The 11,526-nt window shown below is 46.1% G+C and overlaps 1 protein-coding gene across 2 annotated transcripts; it reads right to left on the minus strand.

The window, feature by feature from the left end:
- Positions 1-464: 464 nt before the first annotated feature.
- On the minus strand, positions 465-5,106 carry LOC117865717 (O-fucosyltransferase 16). Of its 2 annotated transcripts, XM_034749957.2 has the most exons (11): positions 4,588-5,102; positions 4,401-4,460; positions 4,219-4,309; positions 4,014-4,090; positions 2,854-2,942; positions 2,597-2,780; positions 2,322-2,503; positions 2,137-2,239; positions 1,715-2,046; positions 967-1,584; positions 465-799 (listed from the first exon to the last, which is right to left on the minus strand). In XM_034749957.2, exons 1-10 carry the CDS (start codon positions 4,786-4,788, stop codon positions 1,167-1,169), a joined length of 1,737 nt encoding a protein of 578 aa, XP_034605848.1. In that variant the 5' UTR covers positions 4,789-5,102; the 3' UTR covers positions 465-799; positions 967-1,166. The 2 variants fall into 2 exon arrangements, with proteins under 2 accessions (XP_034605848.1, XP_072151176.1); XM_072295075.1 differs by having other exon boundaries at positions 2,322-2,780; positions 4,588-5,106.
- Between the last annotated feature and the right edge of the window lie 6,420 nt (positions 5,107-11,526).

Consider the following 11,526-nt stretch of genomic DNA (forward strand, 5'->3'; position numbering starts at 1 on the left):
CCAAGCCGCTTCCCTCGGCTTCGTACACTCGCAGTCGATGCGTGCCACAAGTGGAGTCGCTGACATTTTGATCAACGTCGTGGAACTCAAAAGTGTTGCATTTTATCTACACAAGCCCAAAAGTGTTGTTGAGTACAAAGTCCCTTGAGGCTTCGATACATCTAAATCAAAGAACAAACGAGGACTGCATGGAGGGCTCCACTTGCACATGTAATTCTGCATCCATGTGCGATGGAACACCAAGCAACGTTTCATCAAAAGCTGTTCAAGATATGAACAGAGTGATCATGCTGACCGTGGATAATATTGGCTTGTAAAGAACAGCCTGAAGAAACCATTTTTTCAACGAATAGTCTGAAGAAACATTCGGCGCACTCAACACTTGACAGGTCAAACCAATGAACATGTCGAGGAAATAATCAGGGAACCAGCACATTGATGCCTCTCTCTCTAAAAAAAGACGGTAAGGCAACGGCAAAATCTCCTTTTCATTCTCATGTTACAAGTTATATATACAGATTTCAATGAAGGACAGCAAAATTGATAACAGACATTTATTCTGTCATAAAAAAAGGACAAGAATAAATACTAAAACCCAGCAAATTCTACTAGTTATAACGCTACACAGTAAACGCTTAAAGAGGCTACTTCTGTAGCATCTATTTACGGTACAAACTATAAGGAAGAAGAACCATGAGGGAAAAAAGTCTTTTAATTTACCAATCAGCATTACTTCATTACTTGAGGACCAATCAAACACTGTACAGTTGTTTTCCTCATACTCAACTGAAGGCTTCCCCTGCATTAGAACACGACAGAGCATGTCAATATCGAAGATATGATAAAGTGAAGTTACATGATGAGAGTAAAACATAAAACTTCTGTGACTGGCAACTTCCATTTTTCAGATAATCAAGTGTATTGATACCAAATGGCATTTGCTTGCTTCAAGAATTTCATATTTACCTGTCTTTTCTGCAGGAAGCCCTCACTGGCCTTTCTTCTTTGTCGGGCCAGCAAAAAACTCATACTGTCTTCTAGAAGTCCCCAAGAAATAAACAGGAGAAAAGATAAACTATGCAGCACCTTCTGTCAACCAAATAATTTATCACCAAGCCCTATGAAAAGAAAAACAAACCTATTTATAAATATCTATCTGTAAGTATCTAGTCTGACATCATGTCCTCCAATTCGGGAATGTCTGATCCACCAACACGAATATCATCTGATTCGGATTCATTAGATGTATCCTTGCCCAATGGTGTATGCTCTACATAGTCCAAATCCCTCCAGTCGAGGTCTCCATCACTAGAAAGGTTCTCCACAGCTTCTCCAGCACGTTTACTTTGGTGAGGCCTGCTCTGTCCAGTTTTTCCCTTTGATTTTGCACAAATGCAATCCATAGGATGCTCATGGAATTCGCCCCTTCCTGGTTTAATCTCATTGGGCTCCCCCATGAATCCCTTTTGGAATGTCTGAACTTTGGATGCGAATCTGTCCCAACTCATGCTGGTTCGATTCAGAAATAGTGAGTACAGTTTCTTAGCATTGGGCCTTATGGTCCTCCTGTGCCCAAAATACCTCCTGAAACCCACAATTTATCAGTCAATTATCATTTCCTTGTAAGGAAGACATAAAGCAATTTTACTTTGGTCAATCAATTGTCATTGAATTTATATTGACACAAGACAATAACAGAAAAGAAATAATATACCTTCGACCAGCCAACATTCTGGCCATGTTGCCATTGTTGTTTGTCACAAAAACATCGCTCCTATCACACACAATAAAATCAAGAGCAGCCATGCGAGATGAATATGGTAAGAAAGGTGCCAACTCCTCCTTGCTTGCTAGAGTCTCCTTTGAGTGAAAGTTTGGGAACAGTGCTTTCAGAGGTGCCAATGTTTCCTCGCCTCCATATACATCTCCTGATGCAACATATACATGTACGTCCTTCCCGAATCCCAGTGCTCTAAGCATGAGGCCGACTTCCTCTGGTGTTAGAGGGCACTTACCATGCCGTCGTTCTCTGTCTGGGTTACTTGCCTGTACATATTTTCAAATGTGTTACAACAAAAATCTAAAACTGTGATACTTGTAGAAGGATCACTAGGTAATAGCATAGTACTCTCTTACATGCAGGGTTTTCCACCTCTTACGAATCTCACCGAGTTCTCTTCTCTCAATGTCTCCACCCCCATAGTAGCAACCAGAGAAAGCAAGCATGTCAGGCTCAAATCTGTCAGTATGTGGGGCAATGGTTAGCATATACTATACGTGCAATGCAGATGTTGGCACAAAAAATGGTTATATAATATCACCTTAGGTGAAGAGCAATGAAGCGCCCACTTCTTGCCCTCATTCTTCGGACAAGCAATTCGCCCATTTTTAGGATAGGATCTGTGAACTGCAGTGCATGATAATTGACTCTACACCTAAGTTTTTGAAGATCAGTCTCTAGCCTATTGGACACTCTGTAGTCAAATTTTGTCAATTGAACAACCTGTATGTGGATAGTGATGTCAGAAATGAGCATTTTTAGCAGAAAATGCCAAATGTAAGGAAACACGTCAATTTCAAAAACCGTGATGCTTACATGTTTTTTTAGAAGAGCAGGTAGCACTCGGTTCTCGTAGCATTTTGGAGTACACTTTCTAGGAATACGCATCTTATACGGTGAACGTGTTTTCCCATTCCTATCAGGTAATTGTCGTATGACCTTTACATCATTCGAGAGTGAGGATATGAATGAATCGACATCAAATATCTCTGCGAAGTCACTGCAATTCAGAACTCAAGATTAGAAGAAGGCACTTTGCTGTAACAAACAAGAGAGAGGTTAATGATTCTGACCTCGCGTCTTTCCAGAAGGATTCTTCATCCAGCTTTGGAATGACAAGTGTTGCATTCAGTATGCGGGCTGCAACAACAGCATCTATGATCTGGAAATAAGATAAGTTGCGTAATTATCCCGTCATGTTCGGTGAAAGAATCAATCAAAAGATAAATTGGCAAATCATCATTACAAAACAAATGATGTTCGAAGAGAAGAATCTCTTTGTTACATTTACTTTATTCCCCCATTATTAAAGATCAATGCCAGAGTTGAGCTCACACACATTAAACTAGCTTGTAAGATGCATAGAACAAACGTGGTCAACCTTTTAAAATTTTGGAAATAAATAAACAAAATACTTTAGTGTAAATGTAATTATGTTTTTGTTTAAGTTATGCTAACATATAACTAAAAAAGAGAGCAACCAAAGGCTATTTGAGTTTAGGTCTATAGTCTATACCCAATGATAATAAGTACTCAAGAAAGAACATAGTTAGTACTAATTAGATATGGTAACACAGAACAGGAGTACATCTGCCACCAACACAAATACTAGGAAATATCGGTCAACCACAAGGCACAGCATCCTAATAAATATGATAAAATGAGCACTTGTAAAGATTATTCACAAACAGAATTGGCAAGTAAGCATTACTTACACATTTCCTAACAGAGTAGTTGTGCAGGTGACAATTGGCAGCAAATGAAACTAATTCACAGATGCAGCCAGCCAGTCACTAAGGGCGTCGAAAAGTAGTTGGAGCATACCAACAAAAGACAGAAATGCACGGGCGTAGTGGCGTAGGGGGCCAACGAAACAAAGTGGTTGGAGTACAGGAGTGACTGGCTGATTGCCGAATGCCGATCGTATCAAAGAGTAGTTGGAGTAAATGACCAACTGGTACACGCTGGAAGCGTACAGCTGACGAAAATGGGTTCTGAGCTACAACTACAATGGTAGCATGTACATCAGTACATGCTCGTAAACCTCATAACTTGTCAAACATAGGCACGCACGGACATTAGACAACCAGCATAAGATTTCAGATAGCCTATGCGTGTACTGGAACCACGGTATAACTTTCTTAAATTTTAACCACAGCACAATCAGATAGCCAATGATTTTTTTTAACCACAGCAACAAGCACTGTTCAATTGGCAGTCTGTCTCCTCTTACCCCTGTTCGCTGCTGATTCAGTCCGCCGCTCGTCGCGATCATCAGGTAACGGTCCGACTTCGTCACAGCCTTGGCATCTATATCCAACCATACAGAAGAAAAGTAAGCTTTTATTGCCACCCAGCACACGCGCAGCGTCAATTCGTCCCCGAAGCGAAACGTTTCGTAGACGAAAAGAAATCGACATGTCGCGGGGGACGCGTACCGGCGAATTTCTTGGTCGCGTTGCTGCAGCCGAAGAAGTTGCCCGCCGCCTTCGACTCCCAGAGCTCCTCCCCGAGCTTGCTCCCGCCGCTCTGCAAAACACCACGAATTCAATGAAATCACCGCGCAATTCCCCCGAGCAACGAAAGGATTTATGAACCAAACACGGAATTCCGCACTCACAGGAACAGCGAAATCCACGGCGCCGATTACACTCCTGGCAACCTCCGCTGGCTTGTTCAACTGCTCGGAGAAACAGAAGGGGGGAGAGAAGAACAGGAACCCGCGTCAAGCGAGGGAGCAGGACAGAATCGGCGACCAACACAAATTGACCATTCGTGAACGGACGACAGAATCATAGGAAGCGTACCAGGAACGGCGGGTTCGGGCGCCGGACGACGCGCGCGCCGCTGCCTTTGCCGCCGTCGCCGAGCGGCGGCGACAGGAAGCAGTGGAACGCGACGACGACGAGCAGCAGCCCCGCCGCCGCGAACGCCGCCACGGCCGGCGCCACGGCGGGCACCACCCACCGGCCGTGGTGGTGGTGCTGCCGCCGCCGCCTCGACCCCATGCCCTCCTCCTGCTGCTGCTGCTCTCACGCACGAACGCGTACGGCGCACACGCACACCGCGCACGCGCGCGCTCACGGCGCTCACGTACGCCGCCTCTGTTCCCCGCGCCCGCGGCTCCTCGAACACGGGGCCTCCCCTTCTCGGCCGGCCTCCTCGGCGTCCTTCCAACGAAGCGAGCGTGCAACTCGCCGCCCGCGGGGAGGGACGCGAGGCGGCGGTGGAGGCGGACAGAAGCTTTAGCCGGGTGGCGGGCGGCACTCGGAATGGGAAGCAAGTGAACGAGAAGAGAAGAACAGGAGGCGGCGAACCAGGGGGATGTAACTGAGAAAACGCGAGGTTTCAGGGGGCATAGTGCAACAAGAAATGGCCCAGCAACTAAACCAAAAAAAAAATACAGCGAGAAAACACCAGAGGAATCTTCGCATGCTGGCAACCGTTTTTTAATTTTTAAATTTCCTGCGCCTGTTCGTTTTGGGTAACAAGTGGGATTAGCACGCAATTATTAGTATTATTTTATTTATACTTTTTGTTATTTTGCTTTGTGGATCGATCTGGCATGTTCTGTGGGTGTCTCTTTGCGAGTGAGTTGGTGGCTAGTGAGCAACATGATGGTGTCCAGTAGTGCCTGATCAGTCACATTAGGGAAAAAAGTTCCTCATAGTGCAGGCTATGGTGGGGTAACAAAGCAATTATGCAGATTTTTACCGTTGCAGAAGGCTCTAATCACCAGCCATGATTTATTATTACGAGCGCATTTAATGTGCAGGCTATTTCGTGCTTAATGCTGATGAGATGGCATATTTTTGCCCTTGTGATTTCCATCAATATCTCTTTCATGCCACTTAAACATATTACTCCCCTCGTTTAGTTTTAAGTACAGGTGTATTAGGATTTGAAAAGATCTTTACAGGTATATTTTGACCATCAATTTCTTAAACAGTCGGGATACCGACTGTTTTCATTTTCTACATTGCGATTTCGTTTTCGACTGTTCCTGTTTTTAGTAAAAACATAAAAATTGTCAGATTCAACTAATTTTAATGTCATTCTAAACCATTTTTGTAGTAGTTTATTTTCATAAATGTGAAAAAATCCCGACCGTCCTGCTTTCGTTTTCTACATTATGATTTCGTTTTCGACCATTTTCATGCCTAGTCATCAATTGCTAAAAATCAACGTAATTTATTAAAAGATCTTTAAAATACAAATATATTCATGCCACCTTTACACATTAAGTATACACACATGTAAAAATTTGACCAACGTTTGATAAAAAATGTGGGAGGGAGCAGTATTTTCTTGTGTGGTTCAGGGTTTTACGCTTTGTACCATCCGTCCATCCCGGAAGAAGCGTTGCAAGTGGGTGACTCTGCTCTGTGTTTAGGACGCGCTGAATGCCAATCATGTCACGTCTCATCAAAACCAGGGGATGCATGAGCAGATTTCGAGCATGCCATTGGCCGGCGCAGAGAAAAACGCCTGCAGGAACAGTCCACGTGAAGTTTGGGTGCGTGTGTCCTTGGATCCGATCCTATCCCAACAGACAGGCCGATCGATGTCGTGCCTGACTCGATCGCCTTCCCTTGTGCCACACAAAAGGTGTGCTCAAATGGACTCGATCTGTGTTGTAGACCTGGAGCTGAGTTTCATGTGGATTGGATTCGTGGAACATGCAAGAGGAAATTTCGATCTGGATCAGTGCCATCATTGGCTACAAAAAGCTTGTTGACAGTGGTGTAGGCTAGTGTAGCAGTATTCTTTGGGTAAAAAAGAAAAGTTGTTGGGATTCGCACGCAAAGATCGCACACATGCATGCTGACGGACTGTGCTTGGGTTCGTGCCAGCTTGCAGTAGAAAAACAGCCGCGATCCAGAGGGTAACTCTGTCCCCTGCACCATTTTCTTCACTCCAAAAATGCTCAGGTTTCTAATTTCCAGTTGTCAGAATGTGCTAATCTCAAGACTCATCGACAAATAAACATTTTTTGTACAATCTGTTGCTAACAGTGATTTTTTAAAGTTGTGTCATGAATTCAGTTATGCATGCTCCCTTTCACTGCTGGAGAGTAAACTCAGCTAGACTATTTTGAGTGGCAGAGTGATAGATGGATCGTCCAGTGTAATGGAGAACCTGTCCTGTCAATGACTTTAATAAGCTTTGAAAGATCCTTTTCGGACTTGCCTTTTCTTCTTCTAGATCAAGGAAGCATGACTTATTATCCCAGACACTGTTTTTTTTCCTTTTGGAAATGGCGGACGAATATTCATCTGGAAAAATACGATGCTCTATGATGCCGTACCTGTCCATGGTTTGCAGTATCTGTAAGTTCAGGAATTTCAGCTAAATTCTACAACATCCAATTCAGCATATTAGCACATGTTCCTCCACAACCAAGACGACAAAGACAAAGCCAAAATTCTGCCAGAAAGAGCAATGATGAAATGACAAAGTATAAGTGGACAATTGAGCGAAAGGGAAATATGGTGAAGATATATCCATTCCTCCTAATTTTTTTTGGCTTATCTTTTTTTTTCTTGTGAGAAGAAAGTGAGATGCTAACAACTAACCTGATAGCAACTGGGATGTGGCCCACGTAATGAGATACTGCTACAGTACCCGCAAAAAGAAGGGGATGGGGGGGGGGGGGGGGATAGAACATGATCATTCTCTATGACTGTTTGCACCAAGCACTTGGCCATGTGGTGTCTCCAAGCTTATAAATGTGTAGCCGTTTTGAGGTGGTCAAGGCTTCATTCAGTAGCGAGTGTGTGGCACGGCCAAAAGGCTGTAGTTTTTGAAGCAAAACGAAACGATGGGCAGTCGACGACAACATTTCCTGAATTGCTTGAGTGCTTGACCAAACTTGACATGACACGAGGCAGTTTTGCTGGAACTTCCACTGCATTGGGAGGGATATGTGTGACCACTTCGCAACTTTCCACGCTTGACGAGTCGCGGAGCGCGGAGGTCGGTGGCCACTGAACCTCTTTTTTAATGGCACGAGGATGAAGGGATATTTGGGGAACAGCAGTTAGTTATACAAAGGCATCTCCGTGTACGTCCACGGTCCACCTCAGTATACAAACTGAAATGGGTACAGTACTACAGTGTACAGGTGCCAAACTGCCAAACAGCACAACGATAGGATAAAGTTTTGCTGGCACTTTCCGAAAACGCCACCGGCTTCTCTGCTCCTGGAAAAGTAGCAACGCCTCTTCTTCCTCAAGAAAAAAGATAAGAAAAGGACGAAGAACCAATCTGCCTGCACCGGCACCTGCACGGCGGGCAGACAGCCAGACACACGGCTGAACCAGCACGACCAAGCACAGGCACAGGCAGTGGCCGGCGAGCGGCAGCGCAGGCTGCGCACATCTGAGCTGAGCCTGAGATCGTATGATGCTGGTGCCCAGCAGCCAAATCGCTCGGCCAGGGCCGTGTCAGTCAGAGCATCCGGCTGTTACGTGCGACTGGGAGAAAGTTGGCAGGCGGCAGCACCGACCGCCCCCAACTGATTCCCATGCAATGAAGGGCAAAGGCCAAAGGGTACTCCGCCATTTTTTAAGACCTCCACGGCGATTCCGCAGCTAACACCCTCGGCTACCGGCTTTTCATTAGTTTTGGCCCGCTCCTCGCACACCTCCCCAGGACGAACACGAACCCACGCATGGCAACGCATCAGCAGTGAACGCCAAGACGCCCATGTCCTAGAGCAAGCGGCCAAGCTCCATGCCGGTGGCACCTTGCAAATTTGAACACCGTCACTGTTCACTGATCTCTTTTAATTTCCTTGAAGGTGTCAGTAGCTGCAGCAATCCTAATCAGTACTAGCATGCTGCAAGTAGTAAACAAGAGGGAGGGGGGGGGGGGGGGGGGGGAGAGAGAGAGAGAGAGGCGGAAACAAGGGATGGGGATCGGACGCTTTAGATAACAACCAACCCTGCTGCACCTTTTGATTGGAACGTGACGGCCCCCTCCCAATCTACCTTTTTCTTTCCTTCAATCGTGACCGTAGCTTTCGTTCACCGGCTGTGTGGGCCAGGCCGAAGCTGCCTACCAACTCCCTTTGACCATCCGATAGATCAGGTTCAGGCACATAATAATTGAACCGACTCCGATCGACTGAAATCAACGGATTATGCTTGTTGGAGTAGATAACAAGGGTCGAGGGCGTCGCGATCAGGCATTGATCCACAGCCCTGAGCTGGGTTTGCAGGCACTTATTAGCAAGCGGCTCCAACAATTCATTAGGGACCAACACGTACGGAGGACTGGAGGAGCAGGAGCGATTTCCTCCGCACTGACGCTTGGGCAAGCGCACAGGTGTCCAGTGTGCTGTCATTGCCGCTGCAACCGTCGCTCTGCTACGTCCCTGCTGGGGGATAACGTCCCCTTGGCCATTGGTCGCCTTTAGCTTGATCGAGCGAGCCTGAAGATGATTCGAGAGGAAGTGATGATGTGGTGGTAGCACATGGGGGTTCAGAGAGCGACTGGGTTATAATTTTACGTCGCACGGCGCAGCCGCATGGGGCCATTTGCGTAGGGATAGATCACCCACTGTTGCTGGGTGAGAGAGAACTGACGAGGACTGGAAGAGTTAACGGGCTGCCGGTCACTTTTCTGCGGGGCGAATCGAATTTACGGGCGAAGTGACTTTAGCAATAAATATTAAACCTGGTTGGTTGGCTTCCAATATTTGCCAAGCCAAAATCAAGGCAAATCCTAAAAAAATTGGCTACCAATTGATTCATTGTCAAAAAAAATTAGCACACCAATATTTGTAGCCAATATTATGGCATGTCACTATAAGCTTCTTGAGAGGAATAAGTATTGGTTGGCATGTTTTGGCAAGGAAGTACTTTAATTACTTACCCCAACTTTAACATGCTCGATTTTGGTAAGCCATGATTTTGGTTTGGCAACAATTGGAATCCAACCAATAAAACTTTTACGAACGATAAAAAATTCATATAAAAGTTTGTGAACAAACTTTCGTGAAAAAATTGAGCGATTGTTTTGGAAAACAAACATTTGGAAAAAAATGAAGAAACTTTTAGAAAACTTTAGGAAAGATGCGTTGAAAACAAAAGAAAAAAGAAACAAAAATTTGTGAGAAAAAGCTTCCAGAAAAATATAGAAGAAAATTTTAGAAAAAAAATTTGGGAAAAAAAAGAAAAAAATTAGCCGAGCGCCGTCAGCGGCGGCAGGGAGCTTGCCTCGGTACTCCCGGTGGGGACCTCGTCACGGATGCTCGCGTGTCGCCATCCTCTGCGGGAGAGCTCGCCCGAATACTGCGCGCCGCCGCTCCTCGGCGAGAGAGCTCGCCCCTAGGACTGCGCGCCGCCGCTCACCGCGGGGGAGCTTCCCGCTGCCCCGGCGCTGCCGCACCCCCGCCCATCACAGAGCAACCCCAACACACCCCTCGCCTGCTGTCGCCGAAGCTAGGGACACCGGCCCCTCCGTTGGATCCGGGGAAAAGGAAATGGAGGAGGTGGGAGACCGGGAGATGAAGGAAAGAGAAAAGAGAAATGAAGGGTTGACCGGTTGAGCAGGAGGTCGAGAAATGTGTGAAAATGTGTGTGGGTGATAGGTTGTCCAGTACGAGAACGTGTATCTAGGGTGTGTTGGATTGATCGGGAGTTTGGATACCTCCTGTCGATTGTAAAGTTAGGTTTGCACTTGTGCCGTGCCTTTGCTTGGAGTGGCGCCAACAAACCGCCGGTCGGTCGGCCTTTTATGATTGTGTTGGTGCGGATTACGTACGTAGTCACGCACCATGCGTGGAAAACCAGATGGCAAAGTGCAGAGGAAATCAGCTGTTGGGGTGGTCATGCCGTGCCGGTACTTCCTTCCACTGCCTGGAGCTAGCCCTGGCTGAATTGTACAGCACACCTCCCTTTGGGCCAAATTATCTTTAGTTTTTACGTGTACAAGTAAACAATAGTAATAATTTCACACTATTAATGTGATAATGTCCAATAAGACAACACAAGGCTATTTGATCTGGTGTATTAACAAAGTACTCTGAGGTCAAACCTCCAGCATATAGTAGCAAATAGGGCCATTAAGAGCTGTAAATTGGCCCGCGAAACTGAATTGCTTTGCTGGCCTGAGTACGGCTGCCCTGAGTAAACAACTTGAGATTCTCCGGGAACGGAATCAGCAATGGCTCCTCGTCCCTACCCCGGCTAACGACAGGCTCAGCTGACCCTGGGACAGCGGAGACAGCAGTGGAGCGTGGACCGACGGACAGGCGGGCCCGGGGCCGCACGCGCAGGAGGTATGGATTAGAGGTAGACCACCGCGTGGTAGGCCCGGGTGTCAGCGAGCAGGCGATTGGAGCAGATCTGTGCCCGCGTGGGCGATACCATACGAGTTCTGTGTTTCTTGGATCTCGATTGAGCTGCTTGAGGTTGATTCGTGTAATAACTTCCTGATGTAATTCCCGAGCGTAGCTCAGTTTCCTTGTGGTAAAATTGGCACACGCAAATTACAGTTCTCGAATCGACACGGATACTTACATTTTTTTTCTAAATTTATTCTGTGTTTTTGAAGAAAAAGAGATGCCATTCTCTCTTCTGCACTGCACTGTTGGCATACAAATGTTGATTTAGGCCTTGTTGGCCCGTGAAGCAATCAAACAGGCCCACTACCAGCTACTACTTGCTTGTTACCAGCTACTACTTGCTTGTTTTCTTTTACAACAACAATTAACTTCCACACAGGCAAGATGCAACACA

Source organism: Setaria viridis, chromosome 7 (assembly GCF_005286985.2).
Source record: "Setaria viridis chromosome 7, Setaria_viridis_v4.0, whole genome shotgun sequence".
Taxonomy (NCBI): domain Eukaryota; kingdom Viridiplantae; phylum Streptophyta; class Magnoliopsida; order Poales; family Poaceae; genus Setaria; species Setaria viridis.